This window comes from Athene noctua, chromosome 3, assembly GCF_965140245.1.
Source record: "Athene noctua chromosome 3, bAthNoc1.hap1.1, whole genome shotgun sequence".
Taxonomy (NCBI): Eukaryota; Metazoa; Chordata; class Aves; order Strigiformes; family Strigidae; genus Athene; species Athene noctua.
The window spans coordinates 17,039,321-17,060,043 of NC_134039.1; the positions used below are offsets into that span (position 1 = coordinate 17,039,321).

General features: G+C 40.7%; 1 protein-coding gene across 2 annotated transcripts in view; it reads right to left on the minus strand.

Moving 5' to 3' along the window:
- KDM5A (lysine demethylase 5A) overlaps positions 1-20,723 on the minus strand; it is a 57,427-nt gene that overhangs the window by 25,335 nt on the left and 11,369 nt on the right. For both annotated transcript variants that reach the window (XM_074902118.1, XM_074902117.1), the window contains exons 6-16: positions 19,277-19,382; positions 18,644-18,732; positions 14,243-14,401; positions 11,773-11,892; positions 10,458-10,616; positions 8,744-8,925; positions 6,816-6,978; positions 5,879-5,998; positions 771-965; positions 478-659; positions 86-210 (exon numbers count right to left, since the gene is read on the minus strand). In XM_074902118.1, coding sequence (XP_074758219.1) covers positions 86-210; positions 478-659; positions 771-965; positions 5,879-5,998; positions 6,816-6,978; positions 8,744-8,925; positions 10,458-10,616; positions 11,773-11,892; positions 14,243-14,401; positions 18,644-18,732; positions 19,277-19,382 — 1,600 coding nt within the window. The remainder of the gene's footprint in view (positions 1-85; positions 211-477; positions 660-770; positions 966-5,878; positions 5,999-6,815; positions 6,979-8,743; positions 8,926-10,457; positions 10,617-11,772; positions 11,893-14,242; positions 14,402-18,643; positions 18,733-19,276; positions 19,383-20,723) is intronic.

The following is a 20,723-nucleotide window of genomic DNA, read 5'->3' on the forward strand; positions in this document are numbered from 1 at the left end:
GACACAGTGCTTCTCTCATTAAATGAAAACACAGGACAAATGTAAGAGTCTCATAACATCCTACTATGAACAATAGAAGTCTCACCTTTTTTGTGGTTGAGATTGGCAGACAGAGCCTCTGTAACTCTACTGACCCAAGTGTCATAAGACTGTGCTCTAACTTTCACTCCATACAGCAAAGAAGGAAGGTCTTCCAGTGGGTACCGGTACCTATAGATATGGAAGGAAAATACAGAAAGAGTACTAATACCCATACAAAAGCCAGGATATTGCTTACATTGATTTTTCCCAGCTACAAGACGACCAGAAAGGCAGAACGTGTATAGTATCTGCTCCCTTGGAACCAAGAAACAAGCAAAGAGGGTAAAATTACTCCTTAAAGAGAGAAGTGTGCCCAAATATATTTGGTCACTAGTCTCCAGCAAACTGTTGGATAGGGAAGAAAAGTGGGGTGGGAAAAAAAAAAATCCTGTGTACCTTAGACACTTCTTCTGCATGGGACATGGGCATAAATCAGACGGATGGTATAAGCATACCAGACGCTCAGGATTACAGGAACATGTAAGAGCTGACAAGAAGCACGTGGTTCTGCAAGCTGTGCACTGACGCTCATCATCTGGAACCAGTTCAAACACCTCTTCTTCAGACATCAACACTCCCTAACAAAAAAAAAGTTAAGACACTTGCTAAAAAACTCTAAAGCCCAGGCAGGGGGAGGGGAAAGCAAAAGTTCTTCTACAGCAAAGTAAGAGTTGTCTTTTATTACTCACCATCTGCACAACAGACTCCCTTAACCGTGTCTCTTCCTCTATCATTAGAGTCATCTCCTTGCAGACCATGGCAGCCAGCCCAACATCCAAACACTCTGGATCTGCAGCCATCTTGAAGATTAGCTCTTCATGGGAGAAAACACAGTGACGTCCTAGCCTTCGGTAATGACTCACACACTGACGTCCAATGGGAAGCTACAAAAAACCAACAACTATCATTCTGAGAAAAGACATTACAAGATTATCTCTTAGCTCCCACTTTTCTTCCTTTGACAAGACCTGGAAATAGACTGAGAATTGTATCTTATTGGACAGAGCCAATTGTAACAACCTTAAATCATCACAGAATCAACTAGATTGGAAAGGACCTTGAAGATCACCTAGTCCAACCGTTAACCTAACATTGACAGTTCCCAACTACACCATATCCCTCAGTGCTAAGTTGACTCTACTCTTAAACACCTCCAGGGACGTGGATTCCACCACCTTCCTGGGCAGCCCATTCCAACGTCTAACAACCTGTTCTGTAAAGAAATACTTCCTGACATCTAGTCTAAACTTTCCCTGGCACAACTTGAGGCCATTACCTCTTGTCCTATCACTTGTTACTTGATTAAAGAGGCTCATTCCCAGCTCTCTGCAACCTCCTTTCAGGTAGCTGTAGAGGGCGATGAGGCCTCTTCTCCAGACTAAACAACCCCAGTTCCCTCAGCCATTCCTTGTACGACCTGTGCTCCAGACCCTGCACCAGCTTCGTTGCCCTTCTCTGGACACGCTCAAGTCATTCAGTGTCCTTTTTATAGTGAGGGGCCCAAAACTGAACAAAGGAATCGAGGTGCAGCCTCACCAGCGCCAAGTACAGGGGCAAGATCCCTTCCCTGTCCCTGCTGGCCACGCTATTGCTGATACAAGCCAGGATACCATTGGCCTTTTTGGCCACCTGGGCACACTGCTGGCTCCTGTTCAGCCAGCTGTCAATCAACACCCCCAGGTCCCTCTCTGACTGGCAGCTCTCCAGCCACTCCTCCCCAAGCCTGTAGCGCTGCTGGGGGTTGTTGTGGCCCAAGGGCAGCATTTGCCATTTGCCTTATTGAAACTCCTCCAGTTGGCCTCAGCCCATGGCTCCAGCCTGTCCAGGTCTCTCTGCAGAGCCTCCCTACCCTCGAGCAGATCAACCCTCCCACCCAACTTGGTGTCATCTGCAAACTGACTGAGGGTGCACTCGATCCCCTCCTCCAGATCATCAGTAAAGATGTTAAACAGGAGTGGCCCAAAACCCGAGCCCTGGGGGACACCACTCGTGACCCGCCGCCAACTGGATTTAACTCCATTCACCACAACTCTTTGGGCCTGGTCATCCAGCCAGTTTTTTTACTCAGCAAAGAGTGCGATCATCCAAGCCTCAAGCAGCCAGTTTTGCCAGGAGAATGCTGTGGGAAATGGTGCCAAAGGCCTTACTAAAGTCAAGGTAAACAACAACCACAGCCTTTCCCTCATCCAATAAGCAGGTCGCCCTGTCGTAGGAGATCAGGTTTGTCAAGCAGGACCTGCCTTTCATAAACCCATGCTGACTGGGCCTGAGCATGTGGTTGTCCCACATGTATTGTGTGATGGTACTCAGGGTGAACTGCTCCATCAGCTTCCCAGGCACCCAAGTCAAGCTGACAGGCCTGTAATTTCCTGGATCATCCTTCCAACCCTTCTTATATATGGGTGTTGCACTGGCTAATTTCCAGTCTGTCAGGACCTCCCCAGTCAGCCAGGACTGCTGGTAAACGGTGGAAAGCAGCTTGGTGAGCACCCCAGCCAGCTCCTTCAGCACCCTCGGGTGTATCCTGTCTGGTCCCATAGACTTGTGTGTGTCTGTGATGCAGCAGGTCACTGTCTCCTGGATTGTGGGGGGGTTGTTCTCCCAGTCTCTGTCTTCTGGCTGAGAAGTATGGATTCCCTCAAATACAACTAGTCTTGTTATTAAAGACTGAGGCAAAGAAGGCATTAAGCACCTCAGCCTTCTCCTCACTTGTTACCATATTTCCTTCTGCATCTAGCAGGGGATGGAGACTCTCCCTGGACTTTCTTTTGCTACTGACATACGTATAAAAACATTTCTTGTTGTCCTTGATTGCTGAAGCTAAATTAATTTCCAGCTGGGCTTTAGACTTCCTGATTTCTGCCCTGCATAGCCTCACAGCCTCTTTGTAATCACTGTGAGTGGCTAGCCCCTTCTTCCAAAGGCTGTAAACTCTCTTTTTCTCCCTGAGTTGCAGCCAAAGCTCCCTGTTCAGCCAGGGCGGTCTTCTCTGTCACCGGCTTCTCTTACAGCACCTGGGGACCACCTGCTCCTGAGCCGTTAACACTTCCTTCTTAAAGAGTGCCCAGCCTTCCTGGACCCCAAAACCCTTCAGGACCATTTCCCAAGGGATCGTTTCAAGCAGGTGCCTAAACAAGAAAAAGTCAGCTCTTTGGAAGTCCAGGATATCAGTCCCGCTCAGCCTTCTCCTGGCCTCTCTAAGAATAGAGAACTCCATTATTTTGTGATCGGTGTGCCCTAGTCAGCCTCCAACCACCACATCATCCACTAGTCCTCTGTTCACAAAGAGGAGATCCAGCAGAGCACCTTGTCTGGTCGGTTCTCTCACCAGCTGCATCAGGAAGTTGCCTCCCACACATTCCAGGAATCTCCAGGCCTGGTCCCGCTCTGCTGTGTTGTATTTCCAGCAAATGTCTATGAAATTAAAGTTACCCACAAGAACAAGGGCAAGCGATCATGAGATTTCATCCAAATGCCTATAGAATATTTCATCTACCTGTCTTGGGTGGGTGGCCTACAGTAGACTCCTACTACAACATCTGCCCTATTAGCCTTCCCTCTGATTCTAACACAAAGACACTCTACCCTGTCTTCCTTACACTTGTACTCAAAGCAATCACAACAGTCCCTAACATACAGCACCACCCCACCACCTCTCCTTCCTTGTCTATCCCTCCTAAAGACCTTGTAGCCATCAACTGACACACTCCAGTTATGGCAGACATCCTACCATGTTTCTACAATAGCCACAACATCATCGTTTTCCTGTTTCATCATGGCTTCAAGCTCCTCCTGTTTGTTACCCATGCTGTGTGCACTGGTATACATGCACTTCAAATGGGTCGATGTTTTGCCCCCTTCCCACTTCAAATCTAGTTTAAAGCTCTGTCAATAAGCCCAGCTAACTCCTGCCCCAAGATCCTCTTCCCCCTCTGGGACAGGTGCATTCCATCTAATGCCAAAAGGTCTGGTGCCCTGTATACCAACCCATGATTGAAAAATCCAAATCCCTGACGTTAACACCAGTCTTGAAGCCACCAGTTCATCTGCTGAGTTCTCTGGTATTCTTCTTCATCCATTCCCCCAACTAAGGGATGGATGAAAACACACTTTGTGCCCCCGACCCTTTAATCAGTTTCCCCAAGGACCTGAAATCTCTCTTCATTGCTTTAGGACCTCTCCTGGTAATGTCATCACTACCTACCTGAAAAACCAGGAGAGGGTAGTAGTCCTTGGGTCTCACTAGGGTGTGGAGTTTTGCCATGAGGTCTTTGACACGGGCCCCAGGGAGGCAGCAGACTTCCCTATGAAGCGTGTCTGGTCTGCATATGGGGCCTTCAACACACCTCAGAATGGAGTCACCCACTACAATGACTTTTCTGGGGTTCTTTTCGGAACTGGTTTTAATACCTGGTCTAGAATGACCCAGTATTGGTGAACCTTGGTCTTCCTCATTTGTCTCTTCCTTTTTCCTCCTTCTCTTCTTCATACAAAAGTTCCAAGGTGCCGAATCTATTGTGAAGGGGCACCATGAAGGTGAGGGAGGTTAGGAGAGGATTTTCCTGCCTCCCTGAGCCGGGACCTGTTTCCAGCCTCCCCTGCCTCTTAGGTCCCCTCCTTCTGCCTGGTAGCAAGAGGATGAGGGATTACCTGCCCCATTTGGAGCCTCCATTTGCTCCTGTTGCTTCACAGGTCATGTCACAGACGAGGACAAAAAGGATATCCATTGTGGGGGAAAGCCCATCTGCTATAACTTTATGTGTCTAACGTTCAGACACAAGTTTAATAGTTGTCCTAAGCTCTTTTTACTTCCAGTGGAAAGAATCTGGCACCAAAAAGAAGTCATATGGTCAATGCTAAGGTGAATGCATTGCCCTCTGGATATTACTATGCTTGGACAGACATTTATCACAAGATCCCTAGAGTTAACCAAAATTGATGTTACTCATTTTGTGCCTTTTAAATCAAAAGAAATAAAATGCTAGATGACTTTGCTACACAGATTTCCAGATTCATTTTGCATAAGCAAAGGAAATTTCACACGGCTGGTGTGAATTTAGCAGTTTTTCGGAGGCTACACGCAGATTACATCATGAGCACAGGAGAAAGAAACCCACCACTGACACACTGTCAATCCTGCAGATAATTTTTCTGATGAATTAATAAAATTCTCTGATTAAGGACCAAAATTCTTATTTGAAAGTAACAAAAAAAAAAAGAAGGTAAGCGAGATAAACTACAGATGAGATAGTAAATTCCAACTGTAAACCCTAGATAGTAATAGAACACACTTTTGACAACTTACTGAAGAATCCACATAAGCTATGCTCTGGTGTGGCATGGCTATTAGAACAAGCACTAATATGATTAAGAGGTGGAATGAGCTGGCACAAAAGGAGAAAAAAAGACTGTTATATGCCCACCTCCAACATTCAAATGACAGCAGCTGTTCAAGACACTACATTAATTTGTATCAAATTCAAAAAGAGGCATCACAGAAATACTAGCTAAAGGTACTGTGAGATGTCTCTTCTTGGTTGGATCAATACTTAACATGCCAAAAGTAAAAGACCACCTGCCAAAGTTTCAGCTTGAAGCTACTTAAAATTATGTGTTCATCAAAATTATTTTATGTAGAGGAAACTCACATCAGTCTTTAACTGTTGCATCAGAAATTATAAACATAAAATATACTATGTAATTTAAAAGACTATTCTTCAGATAATGACATTACTAACACACTCCTTGCGAGAGTCACCTGGCAGAGACATAGCAAACATATACAAAAACAACAGACCCAGTCAGCAGTGCAGAAGTTCACAGCTTCAGCAAAGTTATATCCCTGGTTAAATCCAGAGTGATAGGCACGAGGAAAGGTCACAACAAACTCGCCAGCACACTGATTGGTCCTGTATACCTAATACAAGTGAAGATAAAGGGGAAAAAAAAAAAAAGAAACTGGCAACAGAGTTTAAGACACGTAATTACCAGACATTTGAACACCATTTTCTTTACCCATAGAACACCACAGTCAACAGAGCCACCCCAAAAGTGGTAAGGATTCATTCTGTCTTCTTAAAGTGAATCCCCAATTTACAGCTTTACTCAAAAAAGCTGAATATAAAGCCAGCAGTTGAAAATTCTCTTTATGAATCCCAAAAGGGATGTTTCTCTATCATCATTTAATCCACCACACCACAAAGTGCAAAAGCTTCTGGAAACAGTTTATGGTTTGCTTTGTTGGGGTATTTGTGAGGGAAGCAATTTATCCTAAGACAAAAGCAAATGATACTGACTGCTGCTTAAAGGTCTGCAGTCAATTATGTTTGGTCAAAAAAGAATTTTCTAATGCTATGATTTCTACTGAATATAAGAGAAGTATTTTACTGTCAAAAGATATTAAAAACATTTCAGACAAACTTGCTGCTATGGCAGGGTGGAGCTTTTTAACTTAAAAATTAACTGTAACACAATGTAGACTTGTTCTATATGATGTTTTACATAAGAATTTTGAAACACTTCTGATATAAGATAATTTAAATTGCATGGTGAGTCTAGGGAAGACTATGAAAATAGCTTTAAAAAACACCCCATAACTAATGAATTAAATATGCAAATGTCGACCATAAAAATTCTTCAGTTATGCCAAACCATTGTTACACAAATCTGGCACAGAATGAAAAACGGAGAGCACATAGGGGTACTTATGTAAAAAATGCTCATGTGCTACTCACTGGTACACCATGTTCCATCAGCACATTGGGGTTCATAATAGTGACCAGCTGATGCAGGAGATCAGGCTGGGATTCAAATAGCTCAGGAGCTAATTCCTTCATCACATCTTCTAGCTGCTCTGCTGCATGAGAGGGCACACCATACCATGTCTTCGGCTCTCCCCTAACAAAACACAACCACGGTAATAAACATATTACTTAAAGGAAAGCAGTGGTGCCACCCAACTGCAAAGTACACCTCAAATCTAGCACCACTGTTCACACATGCCAAATATTTTGCATATATACATAAAAATGTGTTCAATCAACAACCATCATCTTCAGGATGTACCATTCCAATCTGAAAAATCAATTACACTACAAAACAATTCTCAACATACCTGACAGTAGATTTGCCATGACAAGCCTAATGTGGAAGATACTTGTCATTTACCATGCTCTAAAGGAATAAACGGGCAATTATTTTCCTTTAGGAAGAAGAAAGTAGGTTTAACAAGCAAAACCTTGGTCATCACAGCTAATGTTTAAGAGAAGAGAGATCATAGTACTCTTTCTCTCACTCAATTAGGCTTGCAGTAGCCATATTCCTGAAACCAATGGAATAGTATACCAGCTAAGCATAAGTGGAAAGAATAAAACACCAGTGCAATGAAATATCAGCAATCCTCCTAATATACATAACTAATTACTGAAAACCAATGGTCCATTGGACTCTTAAGATAAAAAATGCCTAATATCATGAATTAGTTACGTATGAGGAAAGAAGATTAACAAGACCAAAACTAAACAAAAATTTACTTGAGAACATACTACTCCAGTCCTTCTAGTCCTGTCTTAACCAAACTAAGCTGTAAGGCTGAGGTTTATTTTTTAATTTTATTTTATTAAGAAATACAAGCAGTAGTCTGCTGAAATATCTGAAACTGTCCACATAGCACTATTTAACTGTCTTAATAATCTTGACACCAACCATCCCAAAAATTAGATGAGGCACAGTGCAACATTTTTTGTTGTTCCCACAGGCTTCAGTGACACCTGCTGGTAGGACACAGCTAGTAAACCCCAGTAAATTAATACTACTCTGCATCTGGGCTGCTGGAATTCACCAGCTGACAAAAACCACTCACATACTGATCTAGTTAATACATGCTGAAGACAGTAACCGAACTCAAAACAAAATTAATTCCTCTCCTGAGCCTATGGATCAGATCTTCATAGCAAACGTGCTTCTCCAGAAATGTGCAATCACAGTCTAAAGGCTATCAACCTAACCTTACCAGATGTACAACAAATTTTCTGTTCTAAAGGGGTGCTTCCTACAGCTCCCCCCTCCTACCCCTCTGCTTCATCCACTGTGACTGAGCCTGGTGAACAGGGAAGACTGCAATGCAAATAGTTAATCTGTCATGATTTTTCTTTTAAAACACAAAAGTTGAACACCAGAACACTTCTAGGATTGTTCTCAAAGTCAGAATTACTTTCAAATTTCTCTTCTCTTAACTAGGAGTATTTCTGTGTATACGTAGATCTGCTGCTGAACTTTCACCTCTAACTCCTGTGTAAGCCACTCCCAGCATAGGGGCATATCAACTTTAAATCATAAAGCAGTGAACAGTGAACTGCAACTCAGTTCAAAACCAAAATCTTTCTTAGAAAAGATGTCAGCCTGTAAAGCATGATTTTACAGTGACACCAAATTTTTGGCAAAACAAGAATATTTAATCAGTTAATGAAAAACACTGAAGTGCTTAAAACAGTACCTGTATTTGCTTTTTTCTCAGCCTTAGCTAAGAATATAGACTGCTCAACACATTAAGGGTTTTGGTTACAAATGTCATCGGTGTGTGTAGGCATTTTCAAGTAGAACTACAAATTTACTAATGGCAAACAGGACAGCATAAGGTAGATGCGCAAAGGAGAGTCCATACCAATGCAGGTAGTTGATGGAATAGCTCCAGTGATCTTCAATATGCCAGCAAAATGAGGAGAAGCACATCCCTACATACAGCCAAGGTACCTTCATGCCAGAGATATCTGCATTGATGTGAGCAAGAACCGATTGTTCTAGAATTGGCATGTTATTCAAGTTCCAACCAGAAAGTGCATAATCCTGCCAACAAAAATAGAGAAAATTCAGAAGAACATAGGAACAACAACTCCAGAAAAGGAAAAGATCACCCTATCCACTTCTGCAGTAGACAGTGGGTAATATTCTGCAAAAGCAAAGCATCAAAACTAGGAAATAATCCCTTAAATACCTTAGCCAATCATCAGAGTAAGATTTAAGGCCAATCCTAGCGTTTCAACATACAAAGCCCATCTTCTTTGGATGAAGGCTTATATACTTAGGCTTTGATTCCCCTGCCCACACCCCCTCCACACCCTCCCCCCAAGTTTATAGGTTTCATGCTTTTCTGGTGGAACAAAATACCAGCCATGCTAGCAAAGGAACAGAAGATAGAAGTCTTAAAAAAATAAATTGGTAAGACTGTAAACAACACAGTGAATCTTATGTTCCTGTTTCAGCTTAAGACCCGCCTTAAACTGCAGTGCAGTTTCTTGATTTTCTCTATATGTTACTTTAGGAAGTTTTCTCAAGAGAAGAAATTCCTACACACTCGTTTCTGAGAAGACAGCATCACTAGTTAACAATCCCACCTTTACTTTCAAATACAGACAATCTGTACAAGAATGAGAATCCAAAGAGACTGCCTTAAAAGCTACACCACTGTGCTTTAACATTTGTATACTTTCCACCTGTAAAAAAAGTTAGTACAGATTCACAGTCATTTTAGGCATATCCCATAGTTGCTGCAAGGACTGGTGACACCCTCAGCTCAGCCACACATTCCCGCTGTTTCCTTTGCTCTGACACTATAAAGACAATGCAGTAAGTCAGATGAACTACATGATCTGGCTAGAAAACATTTTTTTAAATTACTATTTTCATACCAACAGATTAACCAAGCAGCTACGCAATCACTGCACAGCTAACAAAGGTGCAGGTATGGATGGAAGACAACAGTGAGCAGGACTATCTCTTCCAGTGAGTACTATAAATTGATTTGGAGCTGTGTACTCATTTCATCAGAATTTAAACATAAGCCAGAAAATTCATATGCTACAGTAAGGTCTGAGTGAAAATAGGCAATATACTTAACAGATGTTCATTACAAAATCTTCCAGAAGAGGATGCTGTATCTACATCTTTTCATTCTTACAGTACGCACAGAAAAACAAGCCAAATCCAATTAGTTTGTTTTACCTATTATGAACCTCCTAAGGAGGTTAGAATCATGTTTCTGTATCTAACAAAAAGGTCCAGAACAAGAAAGGAAAAAATCTTAGTCTCCTCATACTCAGACATACTGTAACAACGTGCACATCTTTGCCTGCTAAGATTAAGTGATACGAAACAGGTGTGACTGCAAAGAGGAGCTTAGCTATCAGCAACCAGATCTGTAAAAGAACCTAAAATACCAGATTAATGCCCTGCTCAAAAGGAATGTTAAATGAATGCAGAAGCCTTAAGCAATTTCTTCATAAAAAAAAAAAATCCATGCTGGTTTTTGACCTAAATTCTTAATGTGAAATCTTACACAGAGCAAAGAACGGGGTCAGTTTGCATATCCTGTTCCTCACCTCCTCCTCTGGCATTAGCTTTCTTCGGCCATCCTTCACTGGGAAGCCACTGCCAAAGTCCTTTGATGAGATATCAGCCCCATATTCCACAATGACATCTTCTTCTATGCTGCTCACCAACCGCCAGAATTCTTTTTCTACAAGCTCAGTGGGAACCATCTGAAAGTGGAAAAAATGTTAGGGTATGTGCAGATAAGACTCAATATAAAAGTTACCATTCAAGCAATAAATCATTCCTAATCCCCCATGAATTTTCTAACACCAAGGCCACTCCCTCTCTCCCCTCCATCTCTTCAGAATCATAGTTTGGGCTGTATCCCTTAGCAGTGGTTGCCATTTAACAGAAATAGGATGCCATATCGTAAGGGATGGAATGAACAAAGATGGGGTTACCAGAAATATATCTAAAAAGAAGGGGATAAGGATAAAGCCAGCAGAAGCCAAGTAGCAAACAATGAGCAGCATGCAAATTCCAAACTATTTCAGAGGATAATGACCAGAACACTTCTGAGTAACAGTAAGGAAATTCAGATAAGGAATTGCATTCAAGAGCATAGAATGAGTTGTAATGAGCTTCATATGTAATGAGAAGGAGCTGTAATGAGCTTCATATAGCTCATTACAACTCCTACTTATATGCACTTACTTATGAAGCTTATTTGTAAAATAAGCTTTGTTTCTCGCTTTGTTCAGTGTCTCCAGTTGTATTATGAACTGGAGTGCTTAAAAGGTAGAAGCTTTAGCAAGAATGCCCATAAATTACCAAAGAACCCTGAGAGGAGAAGGAGATTGGTGCTGCATGCAGTCTACAGGACAGTAGAATTATGGAAGTGTGCCAAAGCAGAAATGCTAGTTTCAAAAATGCTGCTGCGATGCAGAACAAAAAAACCTGTGATTATCAGACAGACTCAGTCTATTGACTTGTCTACAAGAAAAGACTGTAACAGGAAGGAAAACAATGATTTATCCTCTGAACAAACTAAGCCAAGACAAAAGCCATAGGAATGGCATGAGAAAGACCCTTTTGCCAAACAGGAATGAGATACTTGGTTCAATTAATCAAAAAGGGCAAAAACTTAGAGTATCACCAATAAGGTGTACCCTAACAAGTGACAAAGCTATCGATCCAGCACAGGAAAAGGGTGAAATGAAGCTGAAATGAGACTAGATGCCAGAAAGCTAAATAATTTGTTTACATGTTTGAAGCTTTTGGTGCCTCTTTAAACAAAGCTAAGACACCTCAGCAAAAACCCAGGATCAGCTGAAAACTCTTCTTTTTCCCCTACAAGGAATCACAACAGAAGTTGAAACTCACATGGACTGGCATGTTGAAATAATCAGACTTGAAGTTATCAGCCATTTCACCAAAGCTCTGGAGAGTATATTCCCTGACAGCTTGTTCAAATCCAAAGGCCTCACGGGGTTTGTTGCATTCCTAGGAGACAGAATATAAAAATATTGTTCCCTGCAGCAGATTATGACACAGTTACATTTTTAGCAAAAAAACCTAGTGTCCATCTGAGTCCTTACCAAACATGTAAGCTATAAGTTTTGAGCACTTTGCTCCACTGAGGAAGTCCTACCACGATGGAAACTGAACAGAATTAATTGTACAGAAGCTAATCTAACATTGGTAAACTCCAATGCTATGCACTTCTATCTTCCTATGTAAAACAAAGTTTCATTACCTACTGCTGCCAGAGTAAGACAGTGCGCAAGACACTTTGACAGCCATAAGACACACTGGATTCAAGCACCTGTAGAATAACTGCACAGGAACAAACCCTGCAAGTTCTATCAAGTCTGCAAATCATCAATGGATTTGGCACTGTGAAGTATACAGTAGGAAAGAGGAAGAAGGATATTAAAACTATCCCAGCACAGCTACCACCAGATATGGTCTAACAGAAAATCTCCAAGTCTTCCACTGTTCTATCCCCATTCATCCCAAAAGCTTTAAAAATATTAGTGCACATTTCAGCTACTCTCCCCACCCATTTCTACAGTGTCCTTTTCAGCCCCTTTGTATCTGACACTATGTTTATATATACAAGACATATCTGAACACAAGCATGACACAGAACTATCCTATAGTCAGCTGTTGAATCACAGAGAAACAGGATTGGAAAGGAATTCAAGAGATCAGTAGTTTCTTTTTCTTCAAAAGGAACCACCCTATACCCAACATTTATCAAACTAGTTCTTAAACGGAGCCTGCAACAGAGAATCCACAATATCTGTAAACAGTCAAACAATGTTGACCTGAATATATATAGAGCCCTTCCCTTATCCTTTCTAGCTTCTGTTCCACCATCCTGCTGTTAACATTACATTAAGCATCTGTGCACAATTAACATTTAAAGTAAAAACTGAGGCAAAAAGCACTATTGAGCATTTCAAACTTCCTTCTGCTGTTGTTTACTCTCCATTACATAATATAACTGTTTTTTCCCTTCTTCCTCTTACTTTCAATGTATTTCCAGAATTTTTCAAGTACTTTCTTTATCACTTGCTAGTAATTTATTTGGCACCTTAACTTTCCTGATTATGTCTCCATATGCATACTTTTTCCTTGGGAACAAATGTATCCATTTTTGCTAGCAGTAGTACTGAAATTTCTTGTGTTTCCACATTCTTAAACCACTGCAGTCGCTATATTTACTACTATATTCTATAAGTTACATCCATACTGGATTGCTGTAATTTGCTAATACTCCTTAACTGCTCTCTCTTAAGGGAACAATAAACAAGCATCTTAATCCATTCTGTGAGCAGCAGCCTAAAGGGTTAGTTGCATCTTTTCCCTTCCCTATATCTACAAATTTCCACCTCTCACAAGAGTTCATCTGACAACCTAATCCCTCTTGGTGAAGGGTTACAGATCAGCAAGCTGATGCACTTCATTATGTGGCTGTACTATTCATACACTACCATAAAGAAAACAGCAGAAGCTCACAGCTGAGAAGGCTGTGAGGGATGTGGGGCAAAAGAGGCATACACATGTGTGTATGACTGCCCCTTTTGGAAAAAACAGTCTAAAAAGTTAAAGCCAGTCACAAAATTACAGATTTAAAAACAGTAAGCTTTTTCCTCTGAATCCTACATCTACCAATTTCCTGGGCTCCCAACATTTGTTTTATTAAGACAAATACCAATCCAATCAAATTAGATTTGCTGTCTTTAGGCGGTTGCTCAGTCACCTCTTCAAACTCAGTAGCTCATCTTTTTGAACAATGAAATTCAACTAGCTTCCAGTTTTGGAGCCTCAACAGTTCCTTTTTTAGTCTAAATGAAATCTAAAATAGCTACAAATTTTTGAAGTATTGCTTTCACTTTCTGCTACAAGCTATTCTAAATAATGCCATAATGACTTCCCAATAGTCAAAGCTCTCTGTTACATCCAAATTATGTACTTCAGTTACTTCACGGTTTACAAAACATCTCATCATTATGCTGAAACACTCATCACATCCATATTTGTCACCCTAATTTCCCACTACCAGTTTATGAAACTGAGTTTCATCCCTTAGCACAAAGGCCAAAGTTTTAGCTGTCACATGGCTGTAAAATAAACAGAGGTTATGCCCAAGCTCTACAAGAAACATTTCTCTCTCCTTACAGCTCATCAACCAAGAACAGCTGGAGATTCACAGCTCATCTTGACAATATTCCAAACAAAACTACACTTCTACCTAGATGGAACAGCTCTGTGCTGAACTCCGCTATTCTCATCTTTCCAGGAACACAAGTATACATTCAAAGCTTGATGAGTCCTTGAACTGTACCTCAGCAACACACTTTGGACACCTCCAGTCACCCTTGGGGACATCAGGTAAAGGAGGAATTAAGCAAAAAGTGTGATAGCTGTCATCACATCCATCACACAGTAGCAGTTTGTCCTCATTATTTCCTCTGCCACAGAATAAGCAAACATACAGATCAACCTGTGAAGAAAAAAGACAAGAAAAAAAAAATTAGTTACAAAAAAGTTCTCATCCAGAACCTGCTGCCCTTAAACTAAGAAACAAAGGATGTAATCCTAAAGTCCAATATATCAATGCAGTCTCCTCTGTTTTTTGAGAAGCACTGATAACAATTATGCTTCAGCTTCCCAAAGCACTAGTACATGGCAGGCAGGGGGATTTTGGGTCCACAAAATAACTACCCGGTTCAGTTGGACAATTGTTTCCTATATAACTCAAAGTAGCATCTCAATTATTTGAAGGCACAGGAGTAGGTTACAGCTTTTAGAATGTCATGCTCTCCCTCTCTTTGGGCCTTTATCATGGAAAACAATTCAAAATAAACCCCTACAAAGAGCACATGGCTGAGTATCTCCAAAACTATACATGCCATCACTTGCAACAGTACAGTAATTATCTTTACAATAGAAGAGATAAACACCACAGAACTACAGATTTCAACCTAAAAATCCAAGGGGAAGGAAAAGCAACAGCATGTAAAGGTACCAACTTCTTTCCCATCATCTCCAAAATAAAGGATAAACCCCCCAAACGGTAAGAGAAGTATTAATCCCAATACAACAGCAATTTTTGCAGGTGTCTGTCCAAGATAATCTCTCAACAAGAATATCACTCACTGGTAGCTATTCTCAGAGACAAAGAGAAAACCGTATCAACAGGTTTCAAATTTTCTTTGCTGTTGCTTCCTGTATTGTTTAAAGGACTTGTAATTTAATATAAACATTTAATACAGTACTGAAGATCTGTAACATAATTTAAATCAAGAAATTGTGTATTACTATACTAAAAAATGATCTTACATGTACATTTTTAACAACAACATGAACTTCCTGAATAACACTTGCTTCAAATTCTGCTACAACTCCTGTCAGTCAACTCAGGTTATGCCCGTTTCCTTCACGCAGCTCAAAATAACACCAGAAGTGGTGGCGTTGTTTTTTGCGGGTCTTACTTTCATCAAGATGTCAAAGACATGTGCTTTTCATCTGACTGGGTTCACACAGTTGTGTTGATGTCAGCCCCATCGTGGTTACACCAGCTAGTTAAAGCATGCAATTTCCTAGCTATGCAATAATATACTTAAGAAGATTGCTCAGGTTTCTTAAGAAAGATTTTTTTAAAAAATGCAGTTCTATTGAGACATATCATTCTCCCCTTTTTAAAAAAGTCCACACACTCACCCTCATGGAATATCATGCCTGTCTAAAACACCAAACTAGCTGCTTTTGTTGCAAGTATATAGAACAGAGGGAGGGTGCCACAGCAGACATTTCCAGGTTCTCTTCCCAAAACTATAAATGCATTAAAATGGCAACAGAAGGCTATTCTGTGATAACCATTAGTTACCCATCACTGACAGTATCTTCTTCTTTCCAAATTCATATTAACATATGCAATCTTTTTTATGTCAGCCTAAGTGATGATTTCTCAAATACCAAGACTCCACTGAAATACATATTCACAAGCAGATCTGTGATTACACAAAAACCACAAATAAGCCTCCTAGCCATGGAACAAAACGCAGTAAGAATATGATAATATTTAACTGTATTTATGAGGGGGGAGGGGACAAAAAAATGTGTATTATTTCACAGTTGGCATTTCATATAGACAAAATAAATTTCACAGTATTTCACAAAAAGATAAATGAAGTGGATGTATAAACAAAACTGCAGCACAGTAGTTTTCAGACAGAAGTTATATAAGGCTAATGTATCACCTGTGCACTTCAAAGACTGCTTTCCTTGAAGATCTCTCATCCCAGTAGAAAAAAAAAGTGTGAAACCAAATGGTACCAAGTCACAGAATTCCACAAGATTAGTTACAGCAATACAGCTCCAAAACAGCAGTTCTCCTGCTACAGTATTTTTATTTTATCTTATAAATAGGAGTAAATGGAAAGAGTAAACAAAAACAATTTTCTATAAAGAAACAGAGACTAGACAAAATATTTTTAAATTAAAGCATACTTAAACTAAACAGTCACAATACTTATACAGCCTAGGAACACCTCATACTCTGTAGTAGTAGTACAATTTGAAAAAATTCAAGTCATAAATTCAAACCTAGATACAATTAAAAAAATTTACACACAAATTCTAATTCGATGCAATAGCACAGTGATCTGGTTTTCAAATATCCAACTTCTCCCACATTTTTTTTCCCCAGGAGGCATTTCCACATGTAAAAATATGTTACTAGGGATTTCAGTTGCCTTGGCCTTCTACGGTTGAAATTTAAAATAAGCTCTTGTAAGTGTTCTCAGGCTAAGGAAAAAACAACAGCTGAATTATGAAGAGTCTAATTCTTAAGACATTGAAAGCATGCATCTTCATTCATGGTTGTGTACACATGCTACATTATGACACTTTAAAACTGAAAAGTCATGTACTATGAAAGATATTAAGAACAATACACTGCTTTTCCAAGGTCAAACATCAGAGCACTAAACATTTCATTTTTCCCCTCTCGGGTTTCTCTTACATGAACGTGCGTAATGACTAGTTCAGTCTCAAAACAGAAAAGACTTGAAAGCTGGAATTGCTAAAAAACAAACTCCTGAAGTACTGGAGTACCTCAAAATATCTTTTAAGGAAGAGAAGTAGTAGTATAATTGTTCTACAAGGGGAGTTCAAATAGAAAGTGAGCTACTGCAGGCATGCAAGAAGCGTGTGGCAAAGCAAGGCCTCAAACCCATGACCAGCAAGTATTAGGCTGTTCAGAAATTAATTTCTGTTTTGTAATGTGATTTTCATTGTCTCTGTTTCAGGAATAGCACCTTCTCAAATGGTGTACTGTTATATATTTTTGAAAAGCTCATGTTGTGAACTTTCATGCTGTATAATTAAATTATAATATAAACTGTGTTTTTGAGAAATTTTGGAGGTTTGAAGTTCAGATGTCAAAATAGCAATTTCAACATATCTACGAGTTTAAACTTGGACATAATGCAGTGCAAGCTGCTCAAAACATCAATGAGGTATATGGCCAGGGAAGTGTTAATGAACAGACAGTGCAACTTTGGTTCCAAAAATTTCGATGTGGCGATTTTGACCTTGAAGATCAAGAAGGTCGCGGACATCCTTCTACTATTGACGACGATGAATTGAAGGCTCTGGTGGAAGCAGATACATGCACAACTCTTCGAGAACTTGCCAAAGAACTCGGGGTAAGCACATCAACTGTTTCTGAGCATCTGAAGAAGACTGGAAAGTCAAAGAAGCTCGACAAATGGGTGCCACACGAAATGAATGAGAAATCACAGAAATCGCCGTTCTGAAGTGTCGTCAGCACTTCTTTTTCGCAACCAGAACGACCCGTTTCTCGACCGAATTGTGACGTGCGATGAGAAATGGATGCTCTACGATAACCGGCGACGATCGGCTCAGTGGCTGGACTGTGATGAAGCTCTGCAGCACTTCCCAGAGCCAAATCTGCACCAAAACAAGGTTGTGCTGACTGTCTGGTGGTCTGTTGCTGGTTTAATCCATCACAGCTTCCTGAATCCGGGTGAAATGATCACAATGGCGAAGTACGTCCAGCAAATCAATGAAATGCGCCAGAAACTTCAACGGCTGCGCCCAGCACTGGTCAACAGAAAGGGTCCAATCCTTCTCCACGATAATGCGCGGCCACACGTTGCACTTTTGATGCTGCAACAGTTGAACGAGCTGGGCTACGAAACTGTGCCTCATCCACCGTACTCACCAGACCTCTCGCCCCCTCACTATCACTTCTTCAAGCATCTCGACAGCTTCCTGTGCGGGAGACACTTCAGAAACCAAGGGGAGGCCGAAATTGCCTTCAATGACTTCATCACCTCCAGAAGTCCAGAATTTCATGCAACCAGAATAAATATGCTTGTTTCTCCTTGGCAAAAATGGGTTGATTCTAATGGTTTTATTTCAATTAATAACTTTTATTCTGAGCTGAGATATGCCACTTCAAACATACAGGTTGAAATCGGCAATTAATTTCCAAACAGCCTGATACTTTCAGGTTGCAATATCCTTCCTGACCAAAAGATTAAAACAAACCTAGAGCATAGATTATTTTTCAAAATAACTTCATTCTCCCTGTAACAGTATCATCTGCTGCAGTGTTCATCCATTCATCTATTGGGGGGTGATGGTGGTGTTTTTTAAAAAAATCTTAATAAATCAATGAATTTATCAGAAATCACAGCAAAAGAATCAAACTTACAAAGTTGACAGAAAGAGTTCCTTTGCGCTGCCTCATCTGCATTCCAAATGCTTCTGATCTGGTTCCCTTGCGTCTTCGTGTCACCTCATCTTGAAGTAAAATAAAGTGTTATTCCTATCACATCAAGATAGACTTAACTTGCAAAAACAACAGATACCCAGTCTAATAGCCTGTCTTTTGTATCTGAAATTATCTGACAGTCCAAAGAAAGCAAAAATGCCTTGTTATACCTGGCCAATCTAAAATCAACAGGGACTGGGAAAACATATTTTGCTTATCCTCACAGGTGATCCTAATTGCCTTACAAAAGAGAGTGAATTACACTCAGAATTTGCACACTTAACTGGTAGGATCTGTTTCAGTATTGTCCAATCCTGTTTTCCCTTCCAGTCCTCTGTTCATGCAACAGCTGCTTAATTGTTGTTGTTACTATATAACACATAAAGAGCTGAAACAATGCCAAGTTACATGAACCACCCTGTAAATCTTTCTCATGAATGAAACACTAGAATACTTAGCTTTCTTTTTCCAGTTATAATGATTTGCTTACTTCTTTATGTTGTATCTAGAAACATTGAGAAAGATTTAACAGCTGCATTACTTTTCTAAGTGATTAGCCCAAGATTTAATTACCCTCTTTATCCTTTGCTCCCAATGCCAGTCCCATCATCTTGGGTCCAGCTCCAAAGATCTGCAGCTTCTTTAGTTCAGTATTTCTACTCATTTCTCCTGCCTCTGCCTAAAAGTAAAAACAAGACCAGATCAGCACAAGCCATCAATATTTCCCCTCCAGGTCTCTTTGTAATTTGTTTATATTCCATTCTCCCACAACATCTGCTCATCAAAAGAAAGAAAACAGAGGTATGAAAAGACCCAATTTTCTGTTCCTAAAGCCAATGAATAAATGCAAGCAGAATAAGACAGCATTTTTGTCCAAACTTTACAAATTATTTCCCATTTAGTATTACAGATAAGCCATAGAAAGTCACCTGTACAGCAAATAAGACAACCAGTTTTGACATTCAGCAAAATAAGAACACCACAGCAGTATTTTTCCAAAATTACCATGATTCAGTCCAAGTGCTTGGATGTTAATACATACACTGTTTCAACAGGATTTTTTAACCTACTTCCTTGAGTAGACACCTAGACATGACACTAGTAAGAGTTCCAATCTACTTCCTTAAGCTTGGCTGCTCCTGGGCTTATTTGTGATGAAATGCAGTTTATTTGTGATCAGTAAGTTTGCAGATGACACCAAGTTAAGTGGGAGTGTCAATCTACATGAAGATAGGGAGGCTCTACAGAGAGACTTGGATAGATTGGATCAGTGGGCCAATGTTAACGGGATGAGCTTCAACAAGGCCAAGTGCCAGGTCCTGCACTTGGGCCACAACAACCCTATGTATGGCTACAGGCTTGGGGAGCTGTGGCTGGAGAGCTGTCTGGAAGAGAAGGATCTGGAGGTTCTAATTGACAAGCAGCTGAACATGAGCCAGCGGTGTGCCCAGGTGGCCAAGAAAGTCAACGACATCCTGGCTTGTGTCAGAAATAGTGTGACCAGCAGAAATAGGGAGGTGATAGTCCCCCCGTACTCTGCACTGGTGAGGCCACACCTTGAGTATTGTGTCCAGTTCTGGGCACCTCAATATGAGAGAGATATGGAGGTGCTGAGGCGAGTGCAGAGGAGGGCAACAAAGCTGGTGAAGGGCCTGGAGAACAGATCCTATGAGGAGTGAATGAAGGAGCTGGGACTGTTCAGTTTGAGGAAGAGAAGGCTGAGGGGGGACCTCATCACTCTCTACAACTACCTGAAAGGACATTGTAGAGAGGTTGGTGCTGGTCTCTTCTCGCAGGGAATTAGTGACAGAACAAGAGGGAATGGCTTTAAACTGCAAAAGGGGAGGCTCAGACTGGACATTAGGAAAAAAATTTTCACAGAAAGAGTGGTCAGACAGTGGAATAAGCTGCCCAGGGAGGTCGTGGAGTCACCATCCCTGGATGTGTTTAAGGGTCATTTGGATGAGATGTTGGGGGATATGGTGTAGGGGAGAACTCTGTAGAGTAGGGCTGATGGTTG